Genomic DNA, 20,051 nt, shown 5'->3' with positions numbered 1-20,051 from the left:
CATTGAAGCGTTCTAGCTGACGTTCCCTGAGACGTCGGTCAAGTCGTACCGCTAGGGCCATAACCTGGTCAAGGGAGTCAGAAGGGGGGTAGCTAACCAGCAGATCCTTCAGGGCGTCAGATAATCCTAACCTAAACTGGCACCTTAGGGCCGGATCGTTCCACCGAGAAGCTACGCACCACTTTCTAAAATCAGAACAGTACTCCTCAACCGGTCTCCTACCCTGACGTAAGGTCACCAGCTGACTCTCGGCTAAAGCAGTCCTGTCAGTCTCGTCGTAAATGAGTCCGAGGGCAGAGAAAAAGCGATCAACAGAGGAAAGTTCAGGGGCGTCAGGAGCCAAGGAGAAGGCCCACTCTTGGGGCCCTTCCTGGAGTCGGGATATGATGATACCCACCCGCTGGTTCTCGGAACCTGAGTGGGGTTTAAGGCGGAAATACAGTCTGCAACTCTCCCGGAAGGAGAGAAACGTCTTACGGTCCCCTGAGAACCGGTCAGGTAACTTGAGGTCGGGTTCTAGAGGTGAGGTGAGGGGAACTACTACGGCAGCGTCGCCCTGGTTGACCCTCTGGGCCAGGGCCTGGACCTGTAGGGAGAGGCCCTGCATCTGCTGGGTCAGGGTCTCAAGGGGGTCCATGATAGCGTCAGCGTAGGGGAAATGGTAGACTAGGTAAGGGGCTCGGAATTAGGCTTGTAATTATGTAATGGCAGGAAGGAGGTGAAGGGAAAGTGAGCCCTAATCTACCCACCGCCCTGTCCCTGCCTACTTGCAACGACCCGCCCTAGGCGACGGGGTACAACTGGGCGGCGGTCCCTACGCTGTCTAGGTGCACGGGAAAACAAACAGGGAACACGCAAGGGAAGGGGCAGTAGCCCACGGAACGCCGCGAGGAAACGGAGCGGTGAATGAGTAGTCAGGACCAGGATAAGGTGGAGTATACCCAAGTGAGCACGGAGGAGGAAGCAAGCCGGAGGCAAAGCAAAGCAGGTTAAGCAGAACAGCAGCAAGGCAGAAGCAGGCTGGAGCAAGCAGCAGTGGGGTCAGGAATCCAAAAGAATTACAAGCACTGAGGAGGAGAACACAGCAGGTAATAAAGGACAGGGGGCGGAGCTAACTCCGACTGACCAGGCCGCGATAGGCTCTCCCACTCCTGAGCCTGCCACCCTGGTTGGTGGGAGAGGGTGTCAGTCGAACAGGTCTGGCCTCTGGTGTGGATTGATTAATCCCAGGAGTATACCTAGACGTAGTACCTGGCAGATCCCTAACAATAACTACTATAATACTGCTCCTATATACAGTAATATAACTACTATAATACTGCCCCTATATACAAGAATATAACTACTATAATACTGCCCCCTATATACAAGAATATAACTACTATAATACTGCCTTCTATATACAACTACTATAATACTGCCCCTATATACAAGAATATAACTACTATAATACTGCCCCCTATATACAAGAATATAACTACTATAATACTGCTCCTGTATACAAGAATATAACTACTATAATACTGCCCCCTATATACAAGAATATAACTACTATAATACTGCTCCCTATATACAAGAATATAACTACTATAATACTGCCTCCTATATACAAGAATATAACTACTATAATACTGCCCCTATATACAAGAATATAACTACTATAATACTGCTCCTATATACAAGAATATAACTACTATAATACTGCTCCTATATACAAGAATATAACTACTATAATACTGCCTCCTATATACAATATAACTACTATAATACTGCCCCTATATACAAGAATATAACTACTATAATACTGCCCCCTATATACAAGAATATAACTACTATAATACTGCTCCTGTATACAAGAATATAACTACTATAATACTGCCCCCTATATACAAGAATATAACTACTATAATACTGCTCCCTATATACAAGAATATAACTACTATAATACTGCCCCCTATATACAAGAATATAACTACTATAATACTGCTCCCTATATACAAGAATATAACTACTATAATACTGCCTCCTATATACAAGAATATAACTACTATAATACTGCCCCTATATACAAGAATATAACTACTATAATACTGCTCCTATATACAAGAATATAACTACTATAATACTGCCCCCTATATACAAGAATATAACTACTATAATACTGCATCTATATACAAGAATATAACTACTATAATGCTGCTCCTATATACAAGAATATAACTACTATAATACTGCCCCTATATACAAGAATATAACTACTAGAATAGTGTTGTAATCTACACCTCTGATAATAGTGCAGGGCAGCGGGATGTTCTATATATCACACAGTGAGGTTATATAATATAATACTCTGTTTACATTTCACAATACACTGGAGTTGGTAGCTGCAGTGCGGTATTTTAGTAATGTACACATACAATGCAGTGAACTGTAGACGACCTATACATTGTATTATAAAGGTAGTAACCTCTCTATACATTGAATTTCCCTGCCCCACAGCTGTGTATAAACATTGTAGTGCTGTGTAGTATATATACATTGTAGTGCTGTGTAGTATATATATACATTGTAGTGCTGTGTAGTATATATATATACATTGTAGTGCTGTGTAGTATATATATACATTGTAGTGCTGTGTAGTATATATATATATACATTGTAGCGCTGTGTAGTATTTATATACATTGTAGTGCTGTGTAGTATATATATACATTGTAGTGCTGTGTAGTATATATATATACATTGTAGTGCTGTGTAGTATATATATACATTGTAGTGCTGTGTAGTGTATATATACATTGTAGTGCTGTGTAGTATATATACACATTGTAGTGCTGTGTAGTATATATATATACACATTGTAGTGCTGTGTAGTATATATATACATTGTAGTGCTGTGTAGTATATATATACATTGTAGTGCTGTGTAGTATATATATACATTGTAGTGCTGTGTAGTATATATATACATTGTAGTGCTGTGTAGTATATATATATATACATTGTAGCGCTGTGTAGTATATATATACATTGTAGTGCTGTGTAGTATATATATACATTGTAGTGCTGTGTAGTATATATATACATTGTAGTGCTGTGTAGTATATATATACATTGTAGTGCTGTGTAGTATATATATACATTGTAGTGCTGTGTAGTATATATATACACATTCTAGTGCTGTGTAGTATATATATACATTGTAGTGCTGTGTAGTATATATATACATTGTAGTGCTGTGTAGTATATATATACATTGTAGTGCTGTGTAGTATATATACACATTGTAGTGCTGTGTAGTATATATACACATTGTAGTGCTGTGTAGTATATATATACATTGTAGTGCTGTGTAGTATATATATACATTGTAGTGCTGTGTAGTATATATATACATTGTAGTGCTGTGTAGTATATATATACACATTCTAGTGCTGTGTAGTATATATAAACATTGTAGTGCTGTGTAGTATATATACACATTGTAGTGCTGTGTAGTATATATACACATTGTAGTGCTGTGTAGTATATATATACATTGTAGTGCTGTGTAGTATATATATACATTGTAGTGCTGTGTAGTATATATATACATTGTAGTGCTGTGTAGTATATATATACATTGTAGTGCTGTGTAGTATATATATATACATTGTAGTGCTGTGTAGTATATATACACATTGTAGTGCTGTGTAGTATATATATACATTGTAGTGCTGTGTAGTGTATATATACATTGTAGTGCTGTGTAGTATATATACACATTGTAGTGCTGTGTAGTATATATATACATTGTAGTGCTGTGTAGTATATATATACATTCTAGTGCTGTGTAGTATATATAAACATTGTAGTGCTGTGTAGTATATATATATACATTGTAGCGCTGTGTAGTATATATATATACATTTTAGCGCTGTGTAGTATATATATACATTGTAGTGCTGTGTAGTATATATATATACATTGTAGCGCTGTGTAGTATATATATACATTGTAGCGCTGTGTAGTATATATATACATTGTAGCGCTGTGTAGTATATATATACATTGTAGTGCTGTGTAGTATATATATATATACACATTGTACTGCTGTGTAGTATATATATATATATATATACATTGTAGCGCTGTGTAGTATATATATACATTGTAGCGCTGTGTAGTATATATATACATTGTAGTGCTGTGTAGTATATATACATTGTAGTGCTGTGTAGTATATATACACATTGTAGTGCTGTGTAGTATATATATACATTGTAGTGCTGTGTAGTATATATACATTGTAGTGCTGTGTAGTATATATACACATTGTAGTGCTGTGTAGTATATATATACATTGTAGCGCTGTGTAGTATATATATACATTGTAGCGCTGTGTAGTATATATATACATTGTAGTGCTGTGTAGTATATATATACATTGTAGTGCTGTGTAGTATATATATACATTGTAGCGCTGTGTAGTATATATATACATTGTAGTGCTGTGTAGTATATATATATATACATTGTAGTGCTGTGTAGTATATATATACATTGTAGCGCTGTGTAGTATATATATACATTGTAGTGCTGTGTAGTATATATATACATTGTAGTGCTGTGTAGTATATATATACATTGTAGTGCTGTGTAGTATATATACCTAGACGTAGTACCTGGCAGATCCCTAACAATAACTACTATAATACTGCTCCTATATACAGTAATATAACTACTATAATACTGCCCCCTATATACAAGAATATAACTACTATAATACTGCCTTCTATATACAAGAATATAACTACTATAATACTGCCCCTATATACAAGAATATAACTACTATAATACTGCCCCCTATATACAAGAATATAACTACTATAATACTGCTCCTATATACAAGAATATATCTACTATAATACTGCCCCCTATATACAAGAATATAACTACTATAATACTGCTCCCTATATACAAGAATATAACTACTATAATACTGCCTCCTATATACAAGAATATAACTACTATAATACTGCCCCTATATACAAGAATATAACTACTATAATACTGCCCCTATATACAAGAATATAACTACTATAATACTGCTCCTATATACAAGAATATAACTACTATAATACTGCCCCCTATATACAAGAATATAACAACTATAATACTGCCCCATATATACAAGAATATAACTACTATAATACTGCCCCCTATATATAAGAATATAACTACTATAATACTGCGCATATATACAGGACTATAACTACTATAATACTGCTCCTATTTACAAGAATATAACTACTATAATACTGCCCCCTATATACAAGAATATAACTACTATAATACTGCATCTATATACAAGAATATAACTACTATAATGCTGCTCCTATATACAAGAATATAACTACTATAATACTGCCCCTATATACAAGAATATAACTACTAGAATAGTGTTGTAATCTACACCTCTGATAATAGTGCAGGGCAGCGGGATGTTCTATATATCACACAGTGAGGTTATATAATATAATACTCTGTTTACATTTCACAATACACTGGAGTTGGTAGCTGCAGTGCGGTATTTTAGTAATGTACACATACAATGCAGTGAACTGTAGACGACCTATACATTGTATTATAAAGGTAGTAACCTCTCTATACATTGAATTTCCCTGCCCCACAGCTGTGTATAAACATTGTAGTGCTGTGTAGTATATATACATTGTAGTGCTGTGTAGTATATATATACATTGTAGTGCTGTGTAGTATATATATATACATTGTAGTGCTGTGTAGTATATATATACATTGTAGTGCTGTGTAGTATATATATATATACATTGTAGCGCTGTGTAGTATTTATATACATTGTAGTGCTGTGTAGTATATATATACATTGTAGTGCTGTGTAGTATATATATATACATTGTAGTGCTGTGTAGTGTATATATACATTGTAGTGCTGTGTAGTATATATACACATTGTAGTGCTGTGTAGTATATATATATACACATTGTAGTGCTGTGTAGTATATATATACATTGTAGTGCTGTGTAGTATATATATACATTGTAGTGCTGTGTAGTATATATATACATTGTAGTGCTGTGTAGTATATATATACATTGTAGTGCTGTGTAGTATATATATATATACATTGTAGCGCTGTGTAGTATATATATACATTGTAGTGCTGTGTAGTATATATATACATTGTAGTGCTGTGTAGTATATATATACACATTGTAGTGCTGTGTAGTATATATATACATTGTAGTGCTGTGTAGTATATATACACATTGTAGTGCTGTGTAGTATATATACACATTGTAGTGCTGTGTAGTATATATATACATTGTAGTGCTGTGTAGTATATATATACATTGTAGTGCTGTGTAGTATATATATACATTGTAGTGCTGTGTAGTATATATATACACATTCTAGTGCTGTGTAGTATATATAAACATTGTAGTGCTGTGTAGTATATATACACATTGTAGTGCTGTGTAGTATATATACACATTGTAGTGCTGTGTAGTATATATATACATTGTAGTGCTGTGTAGTATATATATACATTGTAGTGCTGTGTAGTATATATATACATTGTAGTGCTGTGTAGTATATATATACATTGTAGTGCTGTGTAGTATATATATATACATTGTAGTGCTGTGTAGTATATATACACATTGTAGTGCTGTGTAGTATATATATACATTGTAGTGCTGTGTAGTGTATATATACATTGTAGTGCTGTGTAGTATATATACACATTGTAGTGCTGTGTAGTATATATATACATTGTAGTGCTGTGTAGTATATATATACATTCTAGTGCTGTGTAGTATATATAAACATTGTAGTGCTGTGTAGTATATATATATACATTGTAGCGCTGTGTAGTATATATATATACATTTTAGCGCTGTGTAGTATATATATACATTGTAGTGCTGTGTAGTATATATATATACATTGTAGCGCTGTGTAGTATATATATACATTGTAGCGCTGTGTAGTATATATATACATTGTAGCGCTGTGTAGTATATATATACATTGTAGTGCTGTGTAGTATATATATATATACATTGTACTGCTGTGTAGTATATATATATATATATACATTGTAGCGCTGTGTAGTATATATATACATTGTAGCGCTGTGTAGTATATATATACATTGTAGTGCTGTGTAGTATATATACATTGTAGTGCTGTGTAGTATATATACACATTGTAGTGCTGTGTAGTATATATATACATTGTAGTGCTGTGTAGTATATATACATTGTAGTGCTGTGTAGTATATATACACATTGTAGTGCTGTGTAGTATATATATACATTGTAGCGCTGTGTAGTATATATATACATTGTAGCGCTGTGTAGTATATATATACATTGTAGTGCTGTGTAGTATATATATACATTGTAGTGCTGTGTAGTATATATATACATTGTAGCGCTGTGTAGTATATATATACATTGTAGTGCTGTGTAGTATATATATATATACATTGTAGTGCTGTGTAGTATATATATACATTGTAGCGCTGTGTAGTATATATATACATTGTAGTGCTGTGTAGTATATATATACATTGTAGTGCTGTGTAGTATATATATACATTGTAGTGCTGTGTAGTATATATACCTAGACGTAGTACCTGGCAGATCCCTAACAATAACTACTATAATACTGCTCCTATATACAGTAATATAACTACTATAATACTGCCCCCTATATACAAGAATATAACTACTATAATACTGCCTTCTATATACAAGAATATAACTACTATAATACTGCCCCTATATACAAGAATATAACTACTATAATACTGCCCCCTATATACAAGAATATAACTACTATAATACTGCTCCTATATACAAGAATATATCTACTATAATACTGCCCCCTATATACAAGAATATAACTACTATAATACTGCTCCCTATATACAAGAATATAACTACTATAATACTGCCTCCTATATACAAGAATATAACTACTATAATACTGCCCCTATATACAAGAATATAACTACTATAATACTGCCCCTATATACAAGAATATAACTACTATAATACTGCTCCTATATACAAGAATATAACTACTATAATACTGCCCCCTATATACAAGAATATAACAACTATAATACTGCCCCATATATACAAGAATATAACTACTATAATACTGCCCCCTATATATAAGAATATAACTACTATAATACTGCGCATATATACAGGACTATAACTACTATAATACTGCTCCTATTTACAAGAATATAACTACTATAATACTGCCCCCTATATACAAGAATATAACTACTATAATACTGCATCTATATACAAGAATATAACTACTATAATGCTGCTCCTATATACAAGAATATAACTACTATAATACTGCCCCTATATACAAGAATATAACTACTAGAATAGTGTTGTAATCTACACCTCTGATAATAGTGCAGGGCAGCGGGATGTTCTATATATCACACAGTGAGGTTATATAATATAATACTCTGTTTACATTTCACAATACACTGGAGTTGGTAGCTGCAGTGCGGTATTTTAGTAATGTACACATACAATGCAGTGAACTGTAGACGACCTATACATTGTATTATAAAGGTAGTAACCTCTCTATACATTGAATTTCCCTGCCCCACAGCTGTGTATAAACATTGTAGTGCTGTGTAGTATATATATATACATTGTAGCGCTGTGTAGTATATATATATACATTGTAGCGCTGTGTAGTATATATATACATTGTAGTGCTGTGTAGTATATATATACATTGTAGTGCTGTGTAGTATATATATACATTGTAGTGCTGTGTAGTATATATATATATACATTGTAGTGCTGTGTAGTATATATATACATTGTAGTGCTGTGTAGTATATATATACATTGTAGTGCTGTGTAGTATATATATATACATTGTAGCGCTGTGTAGTATTTATATACATTGTAGTGCTGTGTAGTGTATATATACATTGTAGTGCTGTGTAGTATATATATACATTGTAGCGCTGTGTAGTATATATATACATTGTAGCGCTGTGTAGTATATATATACATTGTAGTGCTGTGTAGTATATATACATTGTAGTGCTGTGTAGTATATATACACATTGTAGTGCTGTGTAGTATATATACATTGTAGTGCTGTGTAGTATATATATACACATTGTAGTGCTGTGTAGTATATATATACATTGTAGTGCTGTGTAGTATATATATACATTGTAGTGCTGTGTAGTATATATATATACACATTGTAGTGCTGTGTAGTCTATATATATACATTGTAGTGCTGTGTAGTATATATATACATTGTAGTGCTGTGTAGTATATATATACATTGTAGTGCTGTGTAGTATATATATATACATTGTAGTGCTGTGTAGTATATATATACATTGTAGTGCTGTGTAGTATATATATACATTGTAGTGCTGTGTAGTATATATATACATTGTAGTGCTGTGTATAAACATTGTAGTGCTGTGTAGTATATATATACATTGTAGCGCTGTGTAGTATATATATATACATTGTAGCGCTGTGTAGTATTTATATACATTGTAGTGCTGTGTAGTATATATATACATTGTAGTGCTGTGTAGTGTATATATACATTGTAGTGCTGTGTAGTATATATATACATTGTAGTGCTGTGTAGTATATATACACATTGTAGTGCTGTGTAGTATATATATACATTGTAGTGCTGTGTAGTATATATATATACATTGTAGTGCTGTGTAGTATATATATACATTGTAGTGCTGTGTAGTGTATATATACATTGTAGTGCTGTGTAGTATATATACATTGTAGTGCTGTGTAGTATATATATACACATTGTAGTGCTGTGTAGTATATATATATATACATTGTAGTGCTGTGTAGTATATATACATTGTAGTGCTGTGTAGTATATATATACATTGTAGTGCTGTGTAGTATATATACACATTGTAGTGCTGTGTAGTATATATATATACATTGTAGTGCTGTGTAGTATATATATACATTCTAGTGCTGTGTAGTATATATAAACATTGTAGTGCTGTGTAGTATATATATATACATTGTAGTGCTGTGTAGTGTATATATACATTGTAGTGCTGTGTAGTATATATATACATTGTAGTACTGTGTAGTATATATATATACATTGTAGTGCTGTGTAGTATATATACACATTGTAGTGCTGTGTAGTATATATATACATTGTAGTGCTGTGTAGTATATATATACATTGTAGTGCTGTGTAGTATATATATACATTGTAGTGCTGTGTAGTATATATATACATTGTAGTGCTGTGTAGTATATATATACATTGTAGTGCTGTGTAGTATATATATACATTGTAGTGCTGTGTAGTATATATATACATTCTAGTGCTGTGTAGTATATATAAACATTGTAGTGCTGTGTAGTATATATAAACATTGTAGTGCTGTGTAGTATATATATATACATTGTAGCGCTGTGTAGTATATATATATACATTGTAGTGCTGTGTAGTATATATATATACATTGTAGTGCTGTGTAGTATATATATACATTGTAGCGCTGTGTAGTATATATATACATTGTAGTGCTGTGTAGTATATATATACATTGTAGTGCTGTGTAGTATATATATACATTGTAGTGCTGTGTAGTATATATATACATTGTAGTGCTGTGTAGTATATATATATACATTGTAGTGCTGTGTAGTATATATATACATTGTAGTGCTGTGTAGTATATATATACATTGTAGTGCTGTGTAGTATATATACACATTGTAGTGCTGTGTAGTATATATATACATTGTAGCGCTGTGTAGTATATATACATTGTAGTGCTGTGTAGTATATATATACAATGTAGTGCTGTGTAGTATATATACATTGTAGTGCTGTGTAGTATATATATACATTGTAGTGCTGTGTAGTATATATATACATTGTAGTGCTGTGTAGTATATATATACATTGTAGCGCTGTGTAGTATATATATATATACATTGTAGCGCTGTGTAGTATATATATACATTGTAGTGCTGTGTAGTATATATACATTGTAGTGCTGTGTAGTATATATACATTGTAGCGCTGTGTAGTATATATATACATTGTAGTGCTGTGTAGTATATATATACATTGTAGCGCTGTGTAGTATATATATACATTGTAGTGCTGTGTAGTATATATATACATTGTAGTGCTGTGTAGTATATATACATTGTAGTGCTGTGTAGTATATATATACATTGTAGCGCTGTGTAGTATATATATATACATTGTAGCGCTGTGTAGTATATATATACATTGTAGTGCTGTGTAGTATATATACATTGTAGTGCTGTGTAGTATATATATATACATTGTAGTGCTGTGTAGTATATATATATACATTGTAGTGCTGTGTAGTATATATACACATTGTAGTGCTGTGTAGTATATATACATTGTAGTGCTGTGTAGTATATATACATTGTAGCGCTGTGTAGTATATATATACATTGTAGTGCTGTGTAGTATATATATACATTGTAGTGCTGTGTAGTATATATACATTGTAGTGCTGTGTAGTATATATACATTGTAGCGCTGTGTAGTATATATATACATTGTAGTGCTGTGTAGTATATATACATTGTAGTGCTGTGTAGTATATATACATTGTAGTGCTGTGTAGTATATATACATTGTAGCGCTGTGTAGTATATATATACATTGTAGTGCTGTGTAGTATATATATACATTGTAGTGCTGTGTAGTATATATAAGGATCTGATAATGCCCTGTATATATTTTATAATGCACTCTAATTATTATACACAGATTATTAGTATAGTTGTGCGCTGGCCTGAGCTCAAGATGAGATGAAAATCGGGTATATATTAATGTACACACTGCAGATCATCCATAAAGTTAAAACCACTCCCCTAATATTGTGTAGGTCGCCCCTCATGCCACCCAAACAGCTCTGACCCGTTGAGGCCCAGACTCCACAAGACCGCTGAAGGTTCCTGTGGTCTCTGACACATTAGCAGTAGATCGTCTGAGTCCTGTAAGTTGTGAGGTCCGGGCCAAGCGGCCTCCCATGGATCAGACTTGTTTTTAGAGCACATCCCACAGATGATCACCTTCTCCAAACCAGTGTCACACCTCCCAACTTTCAAGTATCACAAAGAGGGACAACCCTTTTTCTTTTAAGCCACGCCTCTAGTCCCACCCAATCCCCACACCCGGTTCAGCCCACACAGTATCATGCTCCCAATGTGCCTCCCACACAGTATAATTCCAAATAGTTGCAGTAGAATTCCCACACAGGTGCCCCCATGCAGTATAATGCCCAAATTCCCTCATACAGCATAATGCCCCATAGCTTCCCCATACAGTATAATGCCCCCAAGCTGCCCTTATACAGTATAATGCCCCATAGCTGCCCCATACAGTATAATGCCCCATACAGTATAATGCCCCCAAGCTGCCCTTATACAGTATAATGCCCCATAGAGTATAATGCCCCATACAGTATAATGCCCCCAAGCTGCCCTTATACAGTATAATGCCCCATAGCTGCCCCATACAGTATAATGCCCCCTAGCTGCCACAGTATAATTCCCCCTTAGCTGCCCCATACAGTATAATGCCCCATAGCTGCCCCATACATATTAATGTACCCATAGCTGCCTCCATATAGTATAATGCCCCCTAGCTGCCCTTATACAATATAATGCCCCCTTAGCTGCCCCTAGTGCCAGTGCCCTTGTAGATAGTGCCCATGTAGATAGCACCACAGTGTCCCCTTTAGATAGTGCCCCTGTATAGTGCCAGTGTCCATGTAGATCGTGCCACACACCCCTTGAACATAGCACCCCCCCCTCTGTAGATAGCGCCATTGGGACTACCTCTAGGAGCGGAATTCCCAGCCAGAGCATAGGCTCAGGGATTCTGCTCCTAGAGGGAAGCCCTGATGTCCCTGTCCATATATGGACAGCGACGTCAGTGTCTATTCCTTGAGCGGAATCCCTGGGGATTGCGCTCCAGTAAGAGCCTCTGACGTCAGTGTCCATATATGGACAGTGACGTCAAGGGCTTCCCGAGCACAGTGCTTAAAGTAGCGCTGTGCCCAGGGAGTCCTCGGCGAGGTCTAAACTAATTCTGAAGCATGGAGCTGATGGTACCCTACTTCAGAATTGGGTCCAAATATATAACTACTATAATACTGCCCCAATATCCAAGAATATAACTACCATACAGTGTAGTATATACACATTGCAGTACATATAGATCATGCAGTGTAGTATATATATTGCAGTACATATATAGATTATACTGTGTAGTATACATATATTTCAGTACATATAGGTCATGCAGTGTAGTATATATAAATTATACAGTGCAGTATACACATTGCAGTACATATAGATCACGCAGTGTAGTATATATAGATTATACAGTGCAGTATACACATTGCAGTACATATAGATCACGCAGTGTAGTATATATAGATTATACAATATAGTATATATTTCAGTACATATAGATCATGCAGTGTAGTATATATAGATTATACAGTGCAGTATATATTGCAGTATATATAGATCATGCACCGTAGTATATATAGATTATACAGTGCAGTATACACATTGCAGTACATATAGATCACGCAGTGTAGTATATATAGATTATACAGTGCCGTATATATTGCTGTACATATAGATCATGCAGTGTAGTATATATAGATTATACAGTGCAGTATATATTGCTGTACATATAGATCATGCAGTGTAGTGTATATATAGATTATACAGTGCAGTATATATTGATGTACATATAGATCATGCCGTGTAGTATGTATAGATTATGGAGTAGTATATATAGATTATATAGTGTAGTATATATTGCAGTACATATAGTTTATACAGTATGCTGTATATATAGATTATACAGTGCAGTATATAAACATTGCAGTACATCTAGATCATGCAGTGTAGTATATATAGATTATGCAGTGTAATATATGCGGTGTAATATATAGATTATAGAGTGCAGTATATATGCATTGCAGTACATATAGATCATGCAGAATAGTACATATAGATTATACAGTGCAGTATATACATTGCAGTACATATAGACCATGCAGTGTAGTATGCATAGATTATACAGTGCAGTATATACGCATTGCAGTACATATAGATCATGCAGTGTAGTATATATAGATTATACAGTGCAGTATATACACATTGCAGTACATATAGATCATGCAGTGTAGTATATACAGATTATACAGTGCAGTATATCTTACAGTACATATAGCTCATGCAGTGTAATATAGATTATACAGTGCAGTATATATTGCAGTACATATAGATAATGCAGTGTAATATATATAGATTATACAGTGCAGTATATACAGTGCAGTACATATAGATCAACAGTGTACTATATATATATATATATATATATATATATATATTGCAGTACATATAGCTCATGGAGTGTAGTATATATAGATTATACAGTGAAGTATATATTGCAGTACATATAGATAATGCAGTGTAATATATATAGATTATACAGTGCAGTATATACAGTGCAGTACATATAGCAGTATATATAGATCATGCAGAGTAATATATATATATATATATATATATAGATTATACAGTGCAGTACATATAGATCAGCAGTGTAGTATATATATATTGCAGTACATATAGCTCATGGAGTGTAGTATATATAGATTATACAGTGCAGTATATACATTGCAGTACATATAGATCATGCAGTGTAATATATATAGATTATACAGTGCAGTATATACAGTGCAGTACATATAGCAGTATATATAGATCATGCAGTATATGTATATATTGCAGTGCACTGTACACAGACCCCTCCCCAGCAGCTGTCACTGGATCCCTGGGGAATGCTGCGCGTCTACCTAAACTTGCTTCAAGCCCCGCCCCCCGCCGTGATATCTGAACGTGCTGGTCGCTAGTGCTCGGCTTTCTTTTGTTATCCTGCGGGAGGAGGAGGTGGGGGGAGGGAGTGCTGCGCTTTGATTCGCTCATCCTCTTGTCAGTCACTTTCCCTATTGGCCCCGCCCGGCGCCTCTCGCCCGGTTCGCTCCAATGTCTCAGTAAGCGGCGGAGAGCAGAGCGGGGGAAGCGGCCGGGATTATAGGAGCAGCTCCGCTCCCCGGGATGTGAGTGTGATCCCCGAGTGATGGGGGAGGACCCCTAGTCTCCTCTCACCGTACTGCGCTGCTGTGTCACCCCGGCCCTCACTATGTCGGTGAAGGAGAATCCGTGTAAGAAGTTCCAGGCCAATATCTTCAATAAGAGCAAATGTCAGAACTGCTTCAAGCCCCGGGAGTCTCATCTCCTGTCAGACGAGGACCTCAATCAGGTGAGACTCCCATCAGCCCCTGTGTTCTAGACCGCCCTCTAGTGGCCTCTGACGGTGTGTGCGCGTACAGCGGTGTCCGCTAGGGGGCGCCGGAAGCTGTGTGATCCCCTCTGCTACACCTCAATGTCTTCTATTTATACCCGGGGGGTTCCTGCCTCCAGGCCCTGACTTTTCACATGGTCTGACTAGTGCACCCCACATTATTTTTCCTCCTGATGAGAGGGGCAGTAGAAGCGCAGTGTCCCCGGTCATGGAAGCTTCTAGGGTATAGATATTGGGGTGACCCCTCATACATCACCCGTAGCTGTCCTCCCTGGTTATAGATATTGGGGTGACCCCATACATCACCCGTAGCTGTCCTCCCTGGTTATATATATAGGGGTGACCCCTCATACATCACCCATAGCTGTCCTCTCTGGTTATAGATATTGTATGAGGGGTCACCCCATCAACCATAGCTGTCCTCTCTGGTTATAGATATAGTGGTGACCCCCTCATACATCACCCATAGCTGTCCTCTCTGGTTATAGATATAGGGATGACCCCCTCATACATCACCCGTAGCTGTCCTCCCTGGTTATAGATATAGGGGTGACCCCTCATACATCACCCATAGCTGTCCTCCCTGGTTATAGATATAGGGGTGACCCCTCATACATCACCCATAGCTGTCCTCTCTGGTTATAGATATTGGGGTGACCCCTCATACATCACCCGTAGCTGTCCTCCCTGGTTATAGATATAGGGGTGACCCCTCATACATCACCCATAGCTGTCCTCCCTGGTTATAGATATAGGGGTGACCCCTCATGCATCACCCATAGCTGTCCTCTCTGGTTATAGATATTGGGGTGACCCCTCATACATCACCCGTAGCTGTCCTCTCTGGTTATAGATATAGGGATGACCCCCTCATACATCACCCGTTTGTGTCCTCTCTGGTTATAGATATAGGGGTGACCCCTCATACATCACCCGTAGCTGTCCTCCCTGGTTATAGATATAGGGGTGACCCCCTCATACATCACCCGTAGCTGTCCTCTCTGGTTATAGATATTGGGGTGACCCCTCATACATCACCCGTAGCTGTCCTCTCTGGTTATAGATATTGGGGTGACCCCTCATACATCACCCGTAGCTGTCCTCCCTGGTTATAGATATTGGGGTGACCCCTCATAATCACCCGTAGCTGTCCTCCCTGGTTATAGATATTGGGGTGACCCCTCATAATCACCCGTAGCTGTCCTCCCTGGTTATAGATATTGGGGTGACCCCTCATAATCACCCGTAGCTGTCCTCCCTGGTTATAGATATTGGGGTGACCCCTCATAATCACCCGTAGCTGTCCTCCCTGGTTATAGATATAGGGGTGACCCCTCATACATCACCCATAGCTGTCCTCTCAGGTTATAGATATTGGGGTGACCCCTCATAATCACCCGTAGCTGTCCTCCCTGGTTATAGATATAGGGGTGACCCCTCATACATCACCCGTAGCTGTCCTCCCTGGTTATAGATATTGGGGTGACCCCTCATACATCACCCGTAGCTGTCCTCTCTGGTTATAGGTATTGGGGTGACCCCTCATACATCACCCGTAGCTGTCCTCCCTGGTTATAGGTATTGGGGTGACCCCTCATACATCACCTGTAGCTGTCCTCCCTGGTTATAGATATAGGGGTGACCCCTCATACATCACCCGTAGCTGTCCTCCCTAGTTAAAGATATTGGGGTGACCCCTCATACATCACCCGTAGCTGTCCTCCCTGGTTATAGATATTGGGGTGACCCCTCATACATCACCTGTAGCTGTCCTCTCTGGTTATAGATATTGGGGTGACCCCTCATACATCACCCGTAGCTGTCCTCCCTGGTTATAGATATAGGGGTGACCCCTCATTTATCACCCGTAGCTGTCCTCCCTGGTTATAGATATAGGGGTGACCCCTCATACATCACCCGTAGCTGTCCTCTCTGGTTATAGATATTGGGGTGACCCCTCATACATCACCCGTAGCTGTCCTCCCTGGTTATAGATATTGGGGTTACCCCTCATACATCACCCGTAGCTGTCCTCCCTGGTTATAGATATAGGGGTGACCCCTAATACATCACCCGTAGCTGTCCTCTCTGGTTATAGATATTGGGGTGACCCCTCATACATCACCCGTAGCTGTCCTCTCTGGTTATAGATATTTGGGCGACCCCTCATACATCACCCGTAGCTGTCCTCCCTGGTTATAGATATTGGGGTGACCCCTCATACATCACCCGTAGCTGTCCTCCCTGGTTATAGATATTGGGGTGACCCCATACATCACCCGTAGCTGTCCTCCCTGGTTATAGGTATTGGGGTGACCCCTCATACATCACCCGTAGCTGTCCTCCCTGGTTATAGATATTGGGGTGACCCCTCATACATCACCCGTAGCTGTCCTCCCTGGTTATAGATATAGGGGTGACCCCTCATACATCACCCGTAGCTGTCCTCTCTGGTTATAGATATTTGGGTGACCCCTCATACATCACCCGTAGCTGTCCTCTCTGGTTATAGATATAGGGGTGACCCCTCATACATCACCCGTAGCTGTCCTCCCTGGTTATAGATATTGGGGTGACCCCTCATACATCACCCGTAGCTGTCCTCCCTGGTTATAGATATTGGGGTGACCCCCTCATACATCACCCGTAGCTGTCCTCTCTGGTTATAGATATTTGGGTGACCCCTCATACATCACCCGTAGCTGTCCTCCCTGGTTATAGATATTTGGGCGACCCCTCATACATCACCCGTAGCTGTCCTCCCTGGTTATAGATATTGGGGTGACCCCTCATACATCACCCGTAGCTGTCCTCCCTGGTTATAGATATAGGGGTGACCCCTCATACATCACCCGTAGCTGTCCTCTCTGGTTATAGATATTGGGGTGACCCCTCATACATCACCCGTAGCTGTCCTCCCTGTTTATAGATATTGGGGTGACCCCTCATACATCACCCGTAGCTGTCCTCTCTGGTTATAGATATTGGGGTGACCCCTCATACATCACCCGTAGCTGTCCTCCCTGGTTATAGATATTGGGGTGACCCCTCATACATCACCCGTAGCTGTCCTCCCTGGTTATAGATATAGGGGTGACCCCTCATACATCACCCGTAGCTGTCCTCTCTGGTTATAGATATTGGGGTGACCCCTCATACATCACCCGTAGCTGTCCTCCCTGGTTATAGATATAGGGGTGACCCCTCATACATCACCCGTAGCTGTCCTCTCTGGTTATAGATATTGGGGTGACCCCTCATACATCACCCGTAGCTGTCCTCTCTGGTTATAGATATTGGGGTGACCCCTCATACATCACCCGTAGCTGTCCTCCCTGGTTATAGATATAGGGGTGACCCCTCATACATCACCCGTAGCTGTCCTCCCTGGTTATAGATATTGGGGTGACACCTCATACATCATCCGTAGCTGTCCTCTCTGGTTATAGGTATTGGGGTGACCCCTCATACATCACCCGTAGCTGTCCTCCCTGGTTATAGATATTGGGGTGACCCCTCATACATCACCCGTAGCTGTCCTCTCTGGTTATAGATATTGGGGTGACCCCTCATACATCACCCGTAGCTGTCCTCCCTGGTTATAGATATTGGGGTGACCCCTCATACATCACCTGTAGCTGTCCTCCCTGGTTATAGATATTGGGGTGACCCCTCATACATCACCTGTAGCTGTCCTCTCTGGTTATAGATATTGGGGTGACTTTTTGCCATCCCTTGTCCTCGTTTTGTTACAGGGTACCCCTCCTATTGCACCCCTGATATAAGATGTAGATATAAGGGGGGGGGGGATGACCATTTTGTTTGACTTTTCCCGGTGACCACAAGCTGTAAATATGGCGGTACTTCCCATAATCCCCCTCTATTGACTTCCCTGGGGGTTTATAATTTTGGGGTTCCTTCCCTTCTGACGTCGTCCTGCCCTCGGGTGTATGTGAGGGGGGGGGGGGCTCCCTGATATGACATGATGGCTCCACCTGCAGCTTTTCTCCACATCTTCGTGTTGATACATTTGTTACATTGTTTATATACAGAATTGATATTATGTTTCCACTGAATGTATAACATGTGGTCATGTGACCTGGAGTCAGGGCCTGCACTCTGTATCTGGGTTATTAGGACCTGAGGATGTGGAGAACCTCCGGACATTGATGGGGCCTTGCGTCAGGCCCCACTTATCCCCCCCCCCCCTTGTATGTGGACACTCTCTGGCGGTGGAGGGGTTAATCCGGGCCCATTAAGCCTCGGGCAGCAGCGTTCTCCAGCTTTATAGGTTGCACTTAGTACTGGAAATTGCATATTTCCCGAATGTGCAACAGAATTCCAGAGCTCGGGAGCTGCGGAGAATCATCATCCCCATCATTGTACGGGGAGGACACTTGTGTCTGCAGCAGGAGGGCAGATGATCCAGACCCCGAGCCAGTGACCGCTTCATTCCGTCACTTGCAGACAACTTTGTGTGTATATTGCTGTGATAGGAGGCGGCTGTCAGTACAATCTATATCACCGTATAATACCTGGAGGTCTAGTGACAGTGCAGAGAGAT

General features: G+C 38.4%; 1 protein-coding gene across 8 annotated transcripts in view; it reads left to right on the top strand.

The window, feature by feature from the left end:
* The first annotated feature begins 15,121 nt into the window (after nt 1-15,121).
* Nucleotides 15,122-20,051, top strand: part of MPRIP (myosin phosphatase Rho interacting protein) — a 93,615-nt gene continuing 88,685 nt past the window's right edge. For 5 of the 8 annotated variants that reach the window (XM_075830671.1, XM_075830667.1, XM_075830668.1 and 2 more), the window contains exon 1: nt 15,122-15,445. In XM_075830671.1, the coding sequence (XP_075686786.1) occupies nt 15,326-15,445 (120 nt within the window). In that variant the 5' untranslated portion in view covers nt 15,122-15,325. The remainder of the gene's footprint in view (nt 15,446-20,051) is intronic. The other 3 variants (XM_075830674.1, XM_075830675.1, XM_075830673.1) reach the window with 2 other exon arrangements.

This window comes from Rhinoderma darwinii, chromosome 6 (assembly GCF_050947455.1).
Source record: "Rhinoderma darwinii isolate aRhiDar2 chromosome 6, aRhiDar2.hap1, whole genome shotgun sequence".
NCBI lineage: Eukaryota > Metazoa > Chordata > Amphibia > Anura > Rhinodermatidae > Rhinoderma > Rhinoderma darwinii.
This window is presented reverse-complemented; position numbering and strand designations above follow the sequence as displayed.